A 20379-nucleotide genomic window follows, 5' to 3' on the forward strand; every position below is an offset into this window, starting at 1 on the left:
CCATTACTTGGTAAATTTTCACTTTAGCTTTGACTCTATTTAACATAGACATATTATTATAGGTCCTCTTATAATTTATGTTCAAAGTTGAAATTTGAAATCGAATATGAACAAAAAGTACCTTGACTTCCATGTGTGCAGAACGGGGACATTTCATTTCCATTGGGATTTTCTGTTTCGATGGTTATTTATTTTTTATTTTTATTTTTTTTTATTTATTTTCTTTGGGATACAAACGGGACAAACCCAAAAAAGTATCCACACATTTAACATTACAATAGACAACAATTTTTCATCGAGCAAAAATAACAATAATTACCTAGAATAATAACAAGTGTAATATCAAAAACAATGAGTGAAAACGATTAAATGTTCAATATTGCAGTCTACCGGGCCCAAGAAAACTCAACCAGCCAGCATTATCACAGAAAAATGCGGATCGGAAAAACCGAAACAAAATGATTCGGAACTTGTATAATGTATCGGCAAAAATGTCCAAACCTGTCGACCGAGACAAGTAGTTATATGACCTCATTATTCTATGCAGCGGTGAATACAGGAAATAGTTGGTACTGGCCTGCTCCAGATAGAAAGTGTTCCCGTGTCGTGTGTTATAGGGTGCGACAACCAACCGAACCTGAGAGACGATGTCAACACTATCCAGTCTACTATTAACCAGCTTGTGGGCAAACAATACATCAGCCATTCTTCTGCGATTTTCAAGTGGTATCAAATTCATCCGGCGGTACATCTCCATTGTATCCAACACCGATGGGAAAAAACGAGTACGACAGCACGTGAGAAATCGTTTCTGAACACTCTCTAATTTATCAATATATATTCCGTACCGTGGATTCCAGATAACTGAACCGAAACTCAGGACGCTATTGACATAAGATAAATAGAGTGTACGCAATACCATGGGACTCCTAAACTCATATGAGGTTCTAAATATGAAGCCAAGCATGCTACTTGCTTTTTTGGTAATGTTGTATATGTGTTGATCAAAAATCAGCTTAGAATCCAGAGTAATCCCAAGATCACACACGGAGTCGACATTTGAAATTATATGGGTGGAAATAGTATAGGAAGGTAAGATTACATCAGACTTTCTAGTGAATGTGATAGAGCAACATTTGGAGAGGTTGAGGAATAATTTATTTCTCTCGCAATATAAGGCAAACCTTTTCAAGTCCTCTTGCATATTTAATCTACTCGGAACAGTATTGGCTCAACACTACTCTCTGAGACCTATTCCTGAGGTAAGAGTCCAACCATCTTAGAAGGCTTCCATGCACACCCACATCAGCAAGCTTGGAAATAATTATTGAATGATCAATTTTATCAAAAGCCTTACTGAAGTCTGTATAGACAGAGTCAACAGCATATCCAGAGTCCATACTACCCAGCACATATACCACAAAAGTGAACAGATTAGTATCAACGGAGCGTTTTTTCACAAATCCATGCTGTTCAGTGTTCAATATGTTCTTAACATCGAAAAATAAGAAGTCTGTCACGATTCCCTCGAAGAGCTTCCCAATCACACAAAGCTTAGAGATGGGTCTATATTTTTCCAGGAGATTTTTGTCGCCAGATTTGAAAACGGGTACCACTTTGGAGAACTTCCATCTTTCAGGAAAGCAGCCCTCCATTAAAGATCTGTTGAAGAGGATAAATAAAGGCTCAACCAAGCGTTCCAGGCAGCTCTTCAAAAATGAAGGGGGAATCCCATCAGGACCGGGACCCACATTCTTCATCTCCATGATCTTCTCTTTTATCTTGTCACGGCTTATGGTGTAGCTTCCCACATGTAAAGGTGCCTCAGGATACTCAGCCAAGTTTCCAACACTGGAAGGCAAGAATACAGATCCAAAGTACTCCGAAAAAAGATCACAAATTATCTGACGATCAGCCACAATACCACCCGGAGTCCTTATACAGTCGGGCACACAAGGAGAGTTCCTCTTGGCTCTCACGTAACGCCAAAACGACTTTGGGTTAAGCTTCAAGTTAATTTCCATACTCTCAATGAACTTTCTGTAATCTTGTTCTATAAGAAATTCAGTCCGCCCTCTGAGAAGTCTGTAGGTTGAATAATCTATATCATTACCATATTTTTTCCAACGCTTATGGAACTTAGTCTTTTCTCTGACGGCCCTCACAGAAGAGAGTGAAAACCAAGATGGATATTTTCTGCAGTATCTGGGCAATAGTGGAACGAAACTATCCAGAAGACCGTCGATAATCTGATAAAATCTGTCTACGGATTGGTCAACACTCAAAAAGGAAAGTTCGGCACCCCAATCGACAGAACCCAATGCTTCATTAAGTGCATCGTAGTTGGCCATATTGAAATTACGTCCTCTAGAATTTCCCATATTCTTCCTGGAACATATCGGGGCTCTAATTAAAAACTCAAGAGTATTGTGACAAGGGTCCTCTGGCATCAGGGGGTGATCAGAAACTTTCAAGCCTTCTATCAAGTAATTATTACTGAGAACCAGATCGAGAACATTGCCCGAGACACCGGCGAAGCCATTGAACTGAGTCAATCCTGACAAGGACATCGAATCGACAAACAAGCTCGCACTGGGATCCCTAAAATTTTTTGGTTCGTAACAAGAATTCAGCTCATCAACATCCCACTTGATGCCTGGAAGGTTGAAATCACCGCACACCACAAACATCTCATCTCGATTACCATCAACAATCTCAACCAATCTCTCAGGGAAGACCGACAAAGCCAACCTATCCCTATAGGCGGAATATAAACGCATCCCAGATGAATCTTGCTCCCGTCCCCCAGAACAACTGTCACCCAAACGTCCTCGGACTCAGAGGACCATGAGCTCTCAGGGTAGCTTTTGAGGTCACCAGAAACTGCTATCAAGACACCACCACCCCTACTCTTTACACATGAAGTTGGTTCCCTGTCGCGGCGATAGACCTTATAATGTGAATCAAATATTTCAGAGTCTAAGACCGATCAATCCAACCATGTCTCTGTTAAAAATATAATGTCATGCCTACCGGTGCTTGAGCTCACGTTCACCAATGATAACTTAGATTTAATACCACGCACATTCTGATAAAAAGCTGACAATCCCATAATACGATACAACAAAAATATATACTATATACTGAAACAATAAGAATCTAAACAATTTTAGCCAATTCATCCTCGTCGGAAATCCTCATAATTTTTGATCGCTCGTCCTTCCTGACCAGGATGGCGCCATCGCGAATCCATACAAATTTGTAGTTCTTTGATCTGGCAGCATCCTTGGTCTTCATCAATAGCTTCTTGTTCCTGGTCGTCAAATGTTCATTTATGTATAATTCGTGGGAAATATTATCGATCTTGAATCCCCTAGATGTACCCAATTGACGGCGCTTCGCTTTAGACGCTCCCAAAAAACTGTCTCTTTTGTGCTTAGAGAGAAACTTAACCACGATAGTTTTGGGTTTCTTAGGGTCGAAGGTGGGGACTCTATAAAAGCTATCCACCTCAGAGGGCTCGATTGGGCAACCAATATTCTCAGCGATTCTTGTAACAATACTCAGAACATTTTCACTCTCCTTCTCAGGTACTCCACAAATCTCGACATTATTGGCTCTGCCTTGCTGTTCAAGCGAATCGACCCGATCCTGCAAATTCTTCACAGAGGTCCTAAGCATCATATTTTCCCTAGTTATCCTCTCCAACTCATTCATCTTCTTACTGAGATTTGAAATAGTTTTTTCAAGAGATGTGACTGAGTCACTACAAAAGGAAAGAGACCCAAGAAGGCCTTCATATTTTTCTACTAGGGATTTAATGTCTCCCTGTATCTATTGAAGTACACTGAATGACCTAGATGTCTCCTCAACTTCATTGACAGTTGACAGCAATAACTGATCGACGCCTCGGCACCTCGGCTAGACATCGACAGGCAGTACAGGTCCAAGAGACACCAGGCATCTGAAACCGGTCAACATCCGACTTGCTCAGATTTACGCATTTAGCATGGAAATATTCACCGCATGAACCAGAACATTTTAAGCCTGGCATCCTCGCGGAAAGACCGTTTGTGCAAATATTACATACAGGCATATTGGGGAACGTTAAAAATTCAGAGAAGGATAAAAAACAGGGATACACGCTTCACTCCTCTGTGGCCCGTCAGGGAGACTCAAAGTTAACACACAGAAAAAGGCCAAGGTTGGAACGGGCAAAAACACAGGGAAAGAAACAGCGGATACTTGAATGGACGTGTATGTTCACCCTTATCTAGGGAATTCCCGTTATCAATCAGATGTTCAGCTCAGCGCAATGATAAGGAATTCGCAGGTAAACAAACAATATTACGTCCAGAAAAAATGGACAAAAATCGTCCCAGGGGAAACAGCAAGCCCAAACTGTAAAAATTCTTGGTGTACTTACACTAGGCATAAAATTCGCACAAGTTTCAAGTCACAAAACTAACTATTCAAAAGAATAATATCAGAACGATGCAAGATACGTGTGCACGTGTACGAGCTCGAAAAAATTATGAAACCAGCTAAATCTTCTCTTTCGTCCATTTCTAATGAATTATTATCAGTAGCTGGAAAGCAATTATGAAAGATGATCTGTCTTCATAATACATGATTTCTCAATAATGAATAATAAACAGTTATCAATGAAATTTGTAAGAGGGGCTTGAAGACCCAATTCACTGGAAATATTTCCAATTTCATTTCACTTCCGATTATACATTCACTTCGCTACATCATTTGAAAACATTGTTGTTTCCGCGTTGGGGATTAAAAAAAAATCCGAAAACCAACGAGGTATAAAATTTGGAGAGAAATGTGATGAGGTCAATATTCTTGGATTCTACAAGGGTTTTTCTGTGTTAAAATTTTCGCAATTCAGGTTGAGTTTTTTGTATTCATAATGTGAAATAAATTTCACCATTTCCATAATCGAAAAATTTCTATTCACTTGAAATATTCTTTATGTATAAATAACGTTTGATAGGTGAACTTTAATACCCGATTAACAAAAATAAAAGTGTTATTTCGGAAGTACTATGAATTGAACAATATTATCATCTTATTCGGCATAGTCGGCCTATTGTACTGAGAGGTAATGCATAGATAAATAATTAATCAAAATCTATGACTACTTAACTCAAGGAAGAAAAATTAAATGACTTACTACTAGACGGATGTTCTATATCATCAACGCTTTTTGCTAACATTAGCATGCTCTGTATAGATTGGTAGTGAATCAAGAAGAAATTATCCACTCGTAAAGGTAAATTTTCCTGTTTCATTGTTCGCATTTTTAAATCGGAGAAATAGCTTTCGACTATTGCGGATGATTGACTTGGGGATCCATATTTATAAATTGTCACAGACACACCACTCCATAACGGAAGAGTTTTCATAAAATTTCTCAAATATGGATTTATCTGCGGACAGTAATGAAAATTTTCCTCATCCGTTTCGAAATTACAGAATTCCTTAGCCTCCTCAAGAATTCGATCAAACCAAATTTGTAGACTGCTAATTAGATCGTTTTCTTCAATTTCATCGAATTCTCCATCATCATTATATGGTAAGTTCAAATCAGCGTCCACACAAATAAGTTTTTTTAGATGCTCTCGATGTATTTGAGCTGGAATAGGCTCACCATCTTTATGTCCAATGAATTTACTGTTGGCAGTTATCAGAATAGATTTCAAGATTGCCGAAATGTTCTCGAAAGATGTACTCTGAATAACATGCGACATTAAATGGACGTAGAATTCGATGAATCTTCTGCTTTTCATTCTAAAGCAGCCCCATCGCAGGACAATTTTTATGCAATGTGCATAATCAACTCTTACCATAACAGATGTCAACTTAGAGCTTCTGTCTCCTTGTAAATATCTATATATTATATCTATATAGCTGGCAGAAGGAGGTTGTTGAATGACCAACAAACTGCACCCAATAATGCTAATGAGTGATCACTAACAACTATTTTTGGAGATTTAGCTGATTTCAACCAGTTTTTCAGCTAATATAAAATTGTATTGGTATATTGGCACCATGTAGAAATCATTTGAGTCACTGGTATTTGTCCATGTGAATGGTTCAAATGTATAACAGCTGAATATAAAAATATATGACTGGAGGTGTTTTGTATGGCCTCTGTAGATTGCGGATCAAACTGCCAATCGCTAATATATTCATTTTTGATTTGGAACAATAATGATTGTACACCTGTAGTTGTTCGGGACTCCAATAAAACATATAAAATTTATCTATTGCAATCATTTTTATTGCATGTATGAAGGGTAAGGTCCACTTGAATTCAACTAATTTCTTAATCGGATCGGTTTCCTTTGAATCCACGATTTTCATTTTATTGGCCTTATATTCTTGTTCACATTTTCGTAGACAATTCAATTTTGGCAGATCTGTGTACTTCTTACCCATATAAATTTCATCTCTCAAAAAATTTATAGAGGGCTTACCTGCACTCAAAATTTCTCCAACTTCCATCCTCATCGGTCCTGACAATTTTCTTCTTTTTTCACCTGTTTGTAAATTATCATTAACGGAATATTTTGCAATTCAAAATGAAAGATCTGTCTTCAACGATTCCATCATAATTTATCATCTCTAATGTAGCACTACATTCCACACATCTTCCAAATATTTTCAGGAAAGTTGCCGCTCCAAAATAAGAATTTTTGAAGGCCCATATATATCCAACCGCTTTTTCATCATTTTTCAATAGAATTATCAGTTTGTCCCCCCAATCTGACCTTAGTTTGAGATTTTCCTTATCTATTAAAGAATTCACTACGGCAGAGTCCAAATTCAAAATAGTAAATATTTCGTCGTCATCACTACTATTTTCACTTCCACAAATTTGTTCAAGATTTAAATTATTTTCTGATATTACCAAATCTTTCCAACAATCTGAGCAATTCCTTCTCACAAAAACATATAATGCCTTCGCAGAAATTTTGTACTCCAGTTCTCGGCTGATAATTTTCCATATTTCATCAGTGGGTTTCCCTAATTCATTCGAAACATTTTCTTTATGCTCTACTAATTTTAACACAATAATGTTATTATCTAATGCACGTTTTCTTCCGACCATATTAACTCCACTTAAAACACGATCACAACTGAAATCACCTCAATATTCTGTTTCAGAATAAATTGAAATCGAACAAGTTCGTATTTAAAATTATTACGAGATCACCGCAACAGAAAACTTCGAAAATGTTCACAAGTATGATGTTGATTGATTTCGTTAGATCCAAAATGTCCAAGAGTTCTACTTCAAAGATCGAATACGTTCGCAAAAAAAAAGAACAAGAAACATGCGCGGTGCGCAGGCGCTCTATCATTTCTATATTACGTACAGATGCTTCTGCGGCAGTGCGGCACGTTTGATCTATAGGCGCGTATACATCTGAGCAAAATAGCCGAATGAGCACGCCGCACCCGATGAGCGTTTATGCGGACAATTTTTCTTTCCGACGCACGAACAGCATGAGCATGTGTTCGGAGCCGCTCCAACCGATGTGTCAGTTCAGTGCTTACGAACGTAAGCGATGGAAACTTAGAAAAAAGGAATCATTCTATGGATGGAAAGCTTGGGTTGTGCTAGTGCCTCTTTCATAATTCTGTACGAGTTGCTAAAGTAGAAGAGACGACGGCGTACTAGATGGTCTTCACAATTATATCTAGATCTACATAGAAGTCGAGACCGTAACCTCAACAGCACTTTTTTTTGCACGACATTCAGAGTGAGGGCGACAAAATTGGGTGGTTTTCATATTATTTTATTGAATTCAAACACGTTTCTTGCGATTAATCTATATTTAAATGTGTGCGTTCAGTTCGAGGAATAGATGTCAACTAAACCCGTCCACACTGAGCACGAATTTTCTTTGATGGACCGACAAATTGCGGATCGGCTCCGCGCAACATGAGCACGTTCGGTGTGGTGTGTTTTGTCCGTCCACATCTGAATGCTCATTCGGCTGTTTTGCTCAGATGTGTACGCGGCTTATGAAGGTGGCCAAATAAATTGGAAAGATAAAAAGAGACAAGCCAGTTTATTATACTGCGTTCATTTTTATACAGGGTGATTCACCGCGATGACCTATAAAGCCGCGTACACATCTGAGCACATCGCGCCGAATGAGCATTCAGATGTGGACGGACAAAACACACCGCACCGAACGCCCTCATGTTGCGCGGAGCCGATAAGTTTCCATCGTTTACGTTTTTTGAGCACTGAACTGACACATCCGTTGGAGCGGCTCCGAACACATGCTCATGCTGTTCGTGCGTCGGAAAGAAAAATTGTCCGCATAAACGCTCATTCGGTGCGGCGTGCTCATTCGGCTATTTTGCTCAGATGTATACGCGCCTTTGAATAATAAGACAATAATTACATACATAGTTGTTTCCATAGCGACTGTTGAATATGCATTTATTTTTCATAAACTCAATACTTTGTGATCGGAATTACCAATTGTCGAATTACTTTCCCTATGTAGCATTACTGAAAATGGCAATTTCTCAATTTTTGTTTATAACTCAAATTCTAGAAATAATAAGCAGGTTCTGTTTTCAGATCTAAATTACTCAGGAAAAAGAGCTCGAGAATGTGTCATCCGTTTTCTTCTAGTAACCCTGTAAAAGATGCTCGTGAGGAGACAATGGACAAGGAAAATTATGTTTATGTACCTACTCTCAGTATTCTTTGATGTTCCTTTAGTTTTCTTATAGGAAGTGGTCAAGTCAACGGCAAAAAACCTCATATCGTGTATTATATAGGCTGTTTCGTGACGATTCCAGTTATTTGATATATATCTATTCAAGAGAGGATTTACGGCCGTTTTCAATAACCTATCCAAGATAAGGGATAGATCGCTATCTCCAGTTTGTCTGCCTATCTATCCTTGTAGTTATCTATCTATGGTTTGCATTTCACAATTATGGTTTGACGTTATCTATCTCAAGGCAAGGATAGATAGGAATCTACTCAGCTCAGGCCACAGAACACTAATATAAGACCTCACATCATTAATTCATTTCTACCGTTTGAGATATTGGAGTGCGTTAGAAAGTGTAAATATTTGAATATTATGTATAGAAGGTTAATCGTGTTTGTGTGACTACATACCCGTATGCACCGTTTCATAAAACGAGCTTAATTCCTTAATGTCTTTTTTTCCCATAGAGATTCTATGCTTAAACGTCGTTCAATGAAAGGTGCATACGGCAATAAATACATCACAATAATTGTTGATCGAGATTCTCAACCACGCATTACTTGAAAATGAATTCCTCAACCGTAAGTACCTTCAAATAAAAGCGCCGTTGTTATCGATATTCATTGTTCATTAATTTTAAGTTCTGAAGGCAATGATTTTTTCAGCCTAAATCAAAACCAATGACTAAAGAAGAGGCCATGCGTTTGGTACAATTTGTAGCAGCTGATGGGGTTATTACCAGCAGAGCTATTAATGCTACCAACAATAAATTGAAGAGGAGAGTTGGAGAAGATTGACCGAATCCTTCAACTCTTCGGTTTCAATTTTCCCACATTGCGCCCTCAAATATGGATTAATTAAATCCAATAATTCACTCACAGCACCTTTGCTCAGTTGAATTCTACATGTGAACTCGTAATCATTCAAAATAATCATGTAATCAACTCGTGCTTTTTGGGTCTCTTCCGATTCACTTTCTTCATTATCAATCATCTCTAATAATTCCATGTCGCTATCGACGCTACTCAAATAATCCATTTTTTAAAGTTAATAACAATTCAATTGTTAAGAAAAAAGCACTGAAATGCACCCTGATAACAATTTCCAATGCTTATCTCTACCCCTTACTGCTCGAACTCGACAGATCAAAAAACTGAACTACCGGAGATACTTTTTACAATCGATGGTTTACTTCAAATTTCTTTGAAACGCAGGTAGGCGCATATATAATGAAAGTTCCTATCTCTGGTTGTCAATCTGACCTCATTTCAGAGGAAGGGATAGATCGCTGCGGCCAGTAAGAATCGCTATGTGCAGATAGACTATTGAAACGTAAACAAGCACAGAATGACAGATTTGTCTATCCCTAGTATCTATCTATCCACCTTTTTGATGGATAGATAGGTTATTGAAAACGGCCGTTAGATTTCGCAATATGTTTTTGAATGAATATTGTAATTAATATAATTCATCAACAAAACTTATCATTATATAAATGTTTCGAAGGAATTTAGGATTCATAGGCGTAGATAGGTAGGGCCTCCCAGAATTCTCGAACCCCCACCCTAGATACTGGCAAACAACCATAAAACAACATTGGGTTTCCCATCCCCCAAAAACACTTCAGGCTATGTCATTGTGAGAGTTTTATGCAAGTATACATAATCTTCTTGAATATAAGATATCTGGTTTTTCCTTATAATTAGAGAAGGTCATCCAACCAAGAACCCTGTGTACAAATATTCCTTATCGATTTTAATACATAGGTATAGTATTCTCTCTATGAGTTCTAGCATTCATTGGGAAAGCGACATACGTAGGTATGAAAAACTATTTTCATACCTCATAGAAAATATTGAGAGATTCTGATATCGTTATGATCTCTTCATAGAAGGAGCGTTGAAGAATATCAAAGAACAACCTGTAGCTATATAAATGAATTTTAGTATTAATTAAAAAAGAAACAACTTATCACGGAACCAAAACTTTTTATTAATACCTCTAGGAATATACCTATATAAGGAAATTAACCACCTTGTGCATGTAGCCTGTGTTTCGGTTCCGAAGTGAAAAAATTTTCGTTTTTGATGTGGAAATAGCGACAAATATTTTCAAAATATTATGTGCCCCTAACGCCGCTACATTTTCACCGTTTCTGTCATAAGAATGGCGCATAAGATGGCCACCTGCGAAGTGTTGAATGAAAACAGCCGTAATCTTGACATATCTGATTTAACACATTGCCCCCGCCTTCGAGGAGCCCCTCCCATCAGGGTATCAAATAAAGCTTGTTAAGTACACATTGGTTTTCATAGATGGCGAACTGTGAAACAAAGGAAATCGTTAATGAGTCAAAAATTACTGATGATATCGAACAAATTGGAACAAATTAGACACAAAATAATGGCGTAAAAAAAAAGTGAAATTGTGAAGTGAATTACTCGAAAACCAAAAATGATATTGAAGTCATTTCAACGGAACAAATTGGAACAAATTCGGTACTAAATATTGGCATTGAAATTTTTTCGAAAGCAGAAAGTGTTGGTGCTGAGTGTGAACTGGGCACTAAGGATTTGAATGCGAATAAAGAAATTTCTAATTGAGATATTGGAATAATTTCAACAGAACAAATTAGAACAAATTGGGTACTAAATATTGGCATTAAAATTTTTTCGAAATTGAAAAATGTTGGTGCTGAGTGTGAAGTCAGCTCCAAATCATAGAAATGCGAATTACTCAAAAACTATAGGGGTGCTTGAAAAGTTTCATACGGAACAAATTAGAACAAATTGAGTACTAAATATTGAGATTAGTTTCAGAATTTGTTTTACCAACTTTTCGCTAATTTCACGCTGCCTTTGAGAACATATGTGAATTGTTTGGCGTCCAAGAGTAAAAAGCCGCCTTTTTGATTTCACTTTAATAATTAATAATGTTTGTCGTTTCGATCTTGAAAAAAAAATTGTGTTAAAAAATTGGTATCGTTTCATCAACTGATTTGCCGCCTCCAGAATCTGCCGCCCCGGTATGCAGGGTGCCCGGTTTGCCGGTCCTGACAGCGGTACTGCACGAGTACCTGTTGATTACTCCAGATAATGAAACTCCAAATTATATTATTTGCTAACGTAACACTCTATCTAGGGATAACACACTACACAAACACTGTTCTCGTACTTTTATCACTGCTATTCACTCAGAACACTGATAACACCAACGAACAAACCGAAAAACTAAAAAACAAAACTTTTTACCGCGTTTCTCGTCGAAATTCTAACGTAAAATACCGGGATACTGGTAGCGTTTCCAAATGTCGTAATGTTTGTAACACTCCCTGTTTGTCTATGGACCCTCCGATGTCATTACGGCAACTTCGCAGTTTCGAGTAACATTCCGGCCTCTAAGCCCGGGTGTCCACTGGAAGCGTATTCGAGCGGCTACACGCTCACGCGAAACGAACGTTTGTAGCCGCTACAAAACAGGCGGCGCGGCGCTACAGAGGTTGTCCACTGGAGGCGGCTTCGTGCGTTCAATTCAGTGTTGAAGCCGAAGGATCGTTCTCAATCCAGTATTGCTTGTTGTTTGCGATGGCTGCAATTTTTATAGCCAAAATCAAATCGAGAATTCAACCATTTCTACTGTCAACCGAAGAACGGACCTTATATATTTCCCAACTACTACTGAATGAATCGAATTTTATTTTACTGACAATGCGATGAAAACAACGAAAAACAATTCTTCCAATAAGTAATCAATTGTTTGAACGACTCATCCAGAAGAACTATCCTAGGTTTCTTCCTCAGCTAATTTTTTGGTGACCAAAAATGCGTGTTTTCTATTTTTTTTTTTTCGATTTTATCTCCCCTGAAAAACTGAATATAAACAAAGCTCAATTTTTTTTATTATAGATCACTAAATTCTCGATTGAGGCGGCGTTCCTCAACCCGTTTCCAAATTAGAGTATATGAATGTTGAGCAAAATTTCAGAGATATTGTCGTTGACTGTCCATGACCACGAAATCGTCTATGACGTTTTAAATCTGAAATCTTAACGAAAAAATTGTATTTGTGTAATGAATGCGTGTTTTCAATCGATTGGAAATTAAATGCTTTACAACTTTTTTATACGTTTTTATACTTCTCTTATATATAAGATGCTTCCAAAGATTTTTCCGAGAAATCAATATGAAATATAACATTTTAAAATGTTTCAGGAAATTGTCCCTTTGGGATCCATTAGTGAGAAAAAGTACACACTTGATCTCATTCGACGTAGAATTCAGTACTCTATATAGCTTTTCTCGCAAGTAATCAGTCGATATCCATATTTCTTGAAGACATATGATTGTAAAACTACAAAAAAACCCATTTTTTGGCCGCCAAAAGTTATGTCTTATAAGGAAAAAAGCCAAGATGATTTAATTCGGTCACTGATGAAGCCATTTAAGCAATAGAAATCTTTTATAGGCACAAAATCTTTACTGAATCTCAATTTAACCGGACTGAAATGAATGAGCCAACGGGCGTGCACGCGCTACACTCGCTACAGATCCCATTTCAGGCGGATCGCGCGTACGAGCTCGTAGCCGCTTGAAAACGCCCGCTCAAAGTCGCCTGCAGTGGACAACGCTGTATTGAAATACGTTACTTGGGATCTGTAGCGGCTTGCCGTACGTTCACGCTCGTTTCTCATGAGCGCGTAGCCGCTCGAGTACGCTTCCAGTGGACACCCGGGCTAATTCTAGTAGGCTATGATAATCATTATTAAAAAAAAGTTTTTATAAACGTTTAATAGGTTATCGCGGTTGATACCCTATATAATTTATTTGTCTCTTTGCGGATGAGAAAATAATATCATAGATTGGTCTTATACCGGTAGAGCATTGGAACTTGGAACATTGGATAATCAATAAACGATTTTAAAATGTATGATCGATATGCAATTCATTGACATTTTTCAAAGCTTCTATACTAAGATGTCTAAAAACATGGTGTATGCACTGATTAGCTTTTGTTTTTCCTATTCTGAAAATAAGAGATAAGTTTCCTCAAGTCAACTGTAGGTAGCGCTTTTAAAAATATATGACAGATTCTTATTTCAAATAAGTATTCGAATTTATTTTGGTAAACGTGTTGTATTGATAATTTTTGCGAGTAATAATTAGTGTTTATATGTAGTGTTGATAGTTTTTGCCATTCATAATTTGTGTTCATATTTTTGATATTCGGATTTTCATTATTTTTGAGGAAAGTATAAGACTTTCATTTTACCAAAATGTCCTTCTGATTTTTCTGTGGACAATCCAGAGATAGAGATGAAAATATCCGAATTTTTCGAGTACCAAAGGTGAGTTATAGATATTTTCTATCCAGGACTAACTGTCTACATATACTGAAACTATATTAATTCATCGGAATAATTTTGGATATCAAATGAAATGCTCTTTGAAATACCATGTTTAATCTTCATTGGAACTAATTTTCAAGTTCTGCATTCAGTAATAAATCTACATGTAAAAGAGCAATTATATAAATGCAAGCGAGAACTCATGATAGACTTCATTTGTCTGTGTTTGTATATCTTACTACTGATAATAAGAGTCCATTTATTTTTAGGACGACAAGCTACCTGTGAAATTGATGTTGAAATATATGCATAAAATTATTTTCCTAGAAACAAAGTTCCAGTGATGAAACACCCGTTCACAGTAGATCCCCCAATTTCCAATTTCCCAAATCTTCCATCTCCAAACAAAAAAAGAAAGATTTCTGATACTACATTCGATATCATCACAAACCTTTTCGATTTAATCAAGAGTTATGATTTGACGATCCAACTTCTCTCCAACTAGAGTATGCATAAATTGCCTATCCACATTGTATTCTCCAAAATAGGACTCCACAATGACAATATGCCTTATTTGGAGAGAACAGTTGTACTAACAGAAAAACAATTTCGGCTCAAGTTATAAACAGAGCCATAGACGTGATGGAATATGTAACAACTGTGGAGGATTCAGAAAATTACATTAAAAAATTAAACCGTTGAAAAATATGTATAGCTCAGAGCAAAAACTGCCACATTTTTGTTTCTGCTAATTCAAAAGAATGTACTGCTTACACTTATTTCAAAAATAGATCAAGGATGCAGGACAAAAAAAAGCATGGTTTCTAGAAGAACGAATAAAAAAATAATTTACTTGAGGAATAGAAATAAAAAACTAGATTCTGTCATCAAAAGATTAAAAAAGGAAAAGAATGAAACAAAAAAATTGGATTTCCTAATGAAAGATTTACCTGCTGCTCAACAGAACATGGTTATAGCCTGTTACTATTCAAGCCGCTGTAAAAAAAATGGAGTGCGTTATAACCTTGATTGGGTGTATCCTGCATCCCCATGAAAATTAAAAGTTCAAAATTGTACAATCATATCAGGGAAAATAAAATTTTGCCATTGCCATGTCCAAGCACACTTTCAAGGTGATTATCTACAGTGATTATTCTATCATAGTTACAATACTTGAAATTTTTGTTGTATTCTTCAGTTATATCAGAAATGTTGATGGCTCTTTTGGATTTCAAAGAGAAGTGTTTGAAATGCTGAAGGAAAAAACCAAGCATATGGAAGTGTGGGTGCGGCACGGATGCAAAGTATCAAAAACTAAAAAATTTGACAAAAACCTAATAGAATTTGTTGGATTTATTGATTTGGGACATCACACCTCACAAAAAATGGAAAATAGTCTTGGAGATCATGCTTTGTTCATAATGTTTCAACCATTCGCAGGGCATGGTCTCCAAGCATTAGCCTGTTTTTTAAGTGGGGGTGATATCAGGAGAGATATTATCTAAAATTATGCTTGGATGCGTTATTTTATGCGAAAATGCAGGACTCTACAGAGATGTTATTACCAGTGATGGGGCAAGCTGGAATAGAAAAATGTGGAAACACCTGAATATAGAGAACACTAACGAACCATGGTGTGAACACCCCATGGATGAAACGCGAAAATTAGGAATGTGTTCAGGTTCAGATTTTCCTCACCTGATCAAGTGTTTGAGGAATAATTTAATAAAGAAGAAGAATATCAGGGTTTTCAGGGTACATCAATATAGAATCCTTCGATCCAAAATAACCATACTAAAATTATTCCAGATTCCAGAAAGTTGCGTGGAATTTGGGCATTTTGAAAACTTGGTTGAGTATGAATCAACGAAAATATTCAAAATGGCATATTAACATTGTTTCAATAAAGTTTATAACTACTACTACAGACGTCATTCGTTCAATGAATGAATGTGCAAAAAAAAATAATAAAATGACTCATATCCTCATGTCCATGTTAATAAGTTCCATAAATTAATTTACAGGAACTGGATAATTTCCTTATATATTTAGATTTATGGCAGCAGATTTCTCCTCCCCACTTTTTTTTGTCAAAATCAACCTATGAAGGATTTCAAGCCACAATATCCTGCACTTTAGATTTGTGCAGATATCTGTCTGAATTAGGCTTCAAATATTTAATGACCTCAAGGCTAAACCAAGACCATTTGGAAGTAATTTTCATTTTTGTTGAAATGCTTATTACCAATAATTGTAACTTTTAGCATATTTTTTGGGATGATGAGGGCAGCTGGAGGTTGCAATAGCCATCCTGAGTCTATTCAGGTTGGACAAATATTTCGCCTGATGTCTATGTACTCCCTCTCAAAACCACCGAGGGGTAGTAACGTTACAGGCGGAGACATGATGAAATCTCTCATCAGGATCGGGGACCTGAAAGGAAAGAAACAAAAGTTCATGTTTGATCTATAGAAATCGAGAGAAATTTTTCGGAATTTCAAGAAGAATTCGAAGTGGAAGAAGCATTTGCGTATTTTTGCGGGTATGTGCAAAAAATATCTCAGTAAATTTCCTTACAAAAATAATGTTTTCAGTTTTGGTAAAATGTGGTCTGACTAACATTCTTGATGAAGAAAATAACTGACCCGAAATTAAGAGAACCCTTATATGTAGTCATATGAAAATACACCAGTTTGTTAATCAACGTGAGTCATGAAGTTTTTTCATCCTATGAGATTTTTAAATTTGCACTTTTCTCTGAATACAAAATCGACAGTTACCAATTATTTATTTTTAGTATCTCCCCTGCACAGACATCACATCTTTATACCTTTTTTACAATTTTATAAAATGTAACTTATTACCTATGTAAAAGTCATGAATAAATCTGTAAAAGTTCAGACGTGGAATAGTGTTTCATTATTGATACAATTATTATAAGAAAGAAGCAGATAAGGGCATATGATTGCTTTAATTTACTTCAAATGAATGGTAATGGAAAGTATAATATTCTGTTCTTCTTGAAAATATGTGTGCAACTTCCTATTATACTTGTGCTGAAGGGAATTGGCATTTTTTTTGTCAAGGTTAAAATCTCAAGGAACAAAGATAATTTGGTAATCTTGTAGAACATTGAAACAAGACATTCTTGCTATCTACAGTATTCACTGCCAATATTTGTAGTATTTGCCTTTATATGAAATCTTCCATGAAGAAGTGAGAATTTTTTACTTTGAGTGAAAATGTTGATTCAAAGACATTACTTTGTTATACAGATTATTAAGAGGTTAAGGTTTACATATCCCTTTTGCTGTTTAAAACGTACCAATTATCTTTAGCATGGACAATCACTATCAATCCTTAGGTTTCTCAATTCGAGCTATTTCTTGCAGTAGACTAAAATTAGAAATGAAAAATCAAGAACTATATTATTGACTATTAATATTATCAAGTTTCAAAATCTTAACTCTTCAAATGTTCTAATAATTATAGGATATTTACCAGAGTCATGATCCCTTCTATATTCTACATGCATCCTTCAAGTTCAGCCTGTAGACCTCTATACAGCTTAGAAAGGTGTCCAAGTTTTCCTTCAGGTGTTGAATCGCTAAAAGCATTAACTAGATTAAAGCTATTTTAATAGTCTTGAGAATTTTGATATTCACATTCAAGTTGAATTCTAACCAATTTCAATATCTAACGAAACATTAGCATAAGCGGCAACAAATAAATTTCAGCATACTTATATTGTGAGGCTGATCATGAAACTTCAACCTAAACGACTAATAACAATTTTCTCACCTAACCAAATAATCATTTCTTGCACTTTTCTCTGGAAACGATGCACAATTATACAAGATATATAGAAAAAACTGGTTCATTAAAATTCTCTTACCTTTGAATTGTTGGATTAGGGCGTTAAATAAAAAAAATTTAAAACATTTCAGTGCTATGGTATTTTTTCATACATTAGTGGATTTCATATAGAGTCGAAGTAACATTTTGCACATTTTTCATGTAACGAGAAGTTAATGAAACAAAAATTACAAATGCTTATTACGCACAGGAATATGATCTTATCTGTTGATACTTAATACAGAGACATACAGAATCTTCTTAATACTAAGATGTCTGTTTTGAGACATCTTACTTTCATATTCATCAATCAAATCAATGGAAAGATCGAAATGACAAATATGACATTGCGGCGCCGCCACGAAACAAATCTCTTATTTTCGATTTGGTCTAATGTCATTCCATTCAGAAATTGACGAGTGCATACACCATGTGTACACCATGTTTCCATTAACTTCAGTGCACAAAAATAAAAAACGGAGTTGCCCTCTTAAGAATGTTGAAATAGAAAAGACTAAACAAAAATTAGATTCCGTGCTTGTTTTATCAGGTTTTAATTCTGTTTGTAAATCTGAATAAAATAGGTTGAAAAAAGAATATAATACTTTATTGAAAAATGAGAAAACTAGACAATATAAAGGTAGGATTAATAGATCAGATTGTAAAATGAAAACTATGTGGGCAATTTGTAAAGAAATTACTGGAAAAAATTCAAATCAGAATAATATTATACATGAAAATCCACCAAAATTTGTCAATGAATTTGATCAGTACCTTGTTGATGTTGTACAAAGTTTGACAAATACTCAGAAAAATAAGACCTTTGAATGCCTAATTCCAGAATGTGATAAGTCTTTATTTCTTAAGCCAGTCAGTTCAACTGAATTGGTTGAATTGTCTAACCATTTGAAGTATTGTTGTGGTTACATGGTATACCCTTGAAATTGGTGAAGAATTCTGTCAAGACAATATCAGATGTGCTTTGTTATATAATTAATAATTCCATGAGGTACTCTATTTATCCTGATCAGCTGAAATTTGCATTGATAAAACTATTGTTAAGGAAAGGGGATCCACTCGACTTAAGTAACTATAGACCAATTAGTTTATTACCCGCATTCTCCAAGATTTTTGAATTAGTTATGACCCCTAGGCTATTAAGTTTCATGAATGAAAATACTTTATTCTCAAAACTTCAACATGGATATCTAAAGGGCAGATCTACCAACACTGCTATTTTTCAATTTGTGAATGCACTTTCACATTGTTTGGAGAATAAAAATTTTGCATTGGGACTTTTTCATGATTCAAGCAAAGCTTTTGATTGTGTTGACCGTGAGCTTCTTCTTCGGAAGCTGGATAAATGTGGAATAAGGGGAAAAGCAAATGATTGGATCAGATCCTTTTTGTCATATAGGAAGCAGCAAGTTGTTCTCAAAGGCTTGAGTGATGATGTAAAATCATATATCAGGGTACTATAGCTGGTCCTATTTTATTTTTAGTTTATATTAACGATCTACCAGAGGCAATAGATGAGTACTTAAATGTAAATTATGTTGATGACACGAATATTTTGATTGAGGGGGGTGATTTAAATCAGATTGTTGGCAGAACAAGAGATGCATTCTTCAAGCTGCAGGATTGGTTTGATATGAATAAATTGTTAATAAATGAGACCAAAACCAATCTGGCACTCTTTCATACTAGACAGGCTCCGAATGCTTCCCTTGATAGCATTACTCTGGATGACAACAGTGTTCCACTTTCATCAGACACCAAACTTCTGGGTGTTCATATTGATGAATTCCTCAATTGGGATACTCATATAGATAAGGTCTGTCTGAAGTTGTCCAGTAGGTATTGGCTATGGAATAGAGATTCTGTCCAACCACTTGGATGAGAATATTGTGAAAATAATATATCATGCTAATTTCGAATCAGTTTTGAGGTATGGAATAATTTTCTGGGGTCGTAATATAAAAATTAAATTCAATATTTGTTATTCAGAAAAGAACTTTCAGATATATGTACAGATTATATTTTAGAGAATCTTGTAGAGGAAAGTTTCGTCTAAAGAATTTATTTACCATTTATGGTTTATATATTTATGAGTGCTTAGTTTTTGTTTTCAATAATAAGGATATTTTTGAATTCAATAGGGAACATAATTATAATACAAGAAATCTAGATCTTCTTTTTCCACAACACAGATTAACTATGACAGAGAAGGGTCCATACTATATGTGTATTAAACTGTTCAATAAACTGCCTGACAACGTTAAGAGATGTAATCATGTGGGAACTTTTAAGAACTTGATAAGAAAAATGCTGGTCCGATTGGAACCATATAATTTAGATCAATATTTTAATTCCATTAATCTGCATTTGTAGAAATTAGACTTTTTTTGACGTCATTTCATT

At 35.8% G+C, this 20379-nt stretch overlaps 2 protein-coding genes across 2 annotated transcripts; both read right to left on the reverse strand.

Moving 5' to 3' along the window:
* Positions 1 to 1211: 1211 nt before the first annotated feature.
* LOC123313016 lies at positions 1212 to 2780 on the reverse strand. Its single transcript, XM_044897678.1, has one exon. The coding sequence runs from the start codon at positions 2778 to 2780 to the stop codon at positions 1212 to 1214; it is 1569 nt and encodes a 522-aa protein (XP_044753613.1).
* Positions 2781 to 3159: 379 nt separating this feature from the next.
* LOC123313017 lies at positions 3160 to 3717 on the reverse strand. Its single transcript, XM_044897679.1, has one exon. The coding sequence runs from the start codon at positions 3715 to 3717 to the stop codon at positions 3160 to 3162; it is 558 nt and encodes a 185-aa protein (XP_044753614.1).
* Positions 3718 to 20379: the final 16662 nt, after the last annotated feature.

Source organism: Coccinella septempunctata, chromosome 5 (assembly GCF_907165205.1).
Source record: "Coccinella septempunctata chromosome 5, icCocSept1.1, whole genome shotgun sequence".
Lineage (NCBI taxonomy): Eukaryota > Metazoa > Arthropoda > Insecta > Coleoptera > Coccinellidae > Coccinella > Coccinella septempunctata.

Excerpts from the sequence above, each read along its gene's own strand:
- LOC123313017 (XM_044897679.1), bottom strand. The coding sequence starts at position 3,717 with ATGAATGAGTTGGAGAGGATAACTAGGGAAAATATGATGCTTAGGACC.
- LOC123313016 (XM_044897678.1), bottom strand. The coding sequence starts at position 2,780 with ATGCGTTTATATTCCGCCTATAGGGATAGGTTGGCTTTGTCGGTCTTC.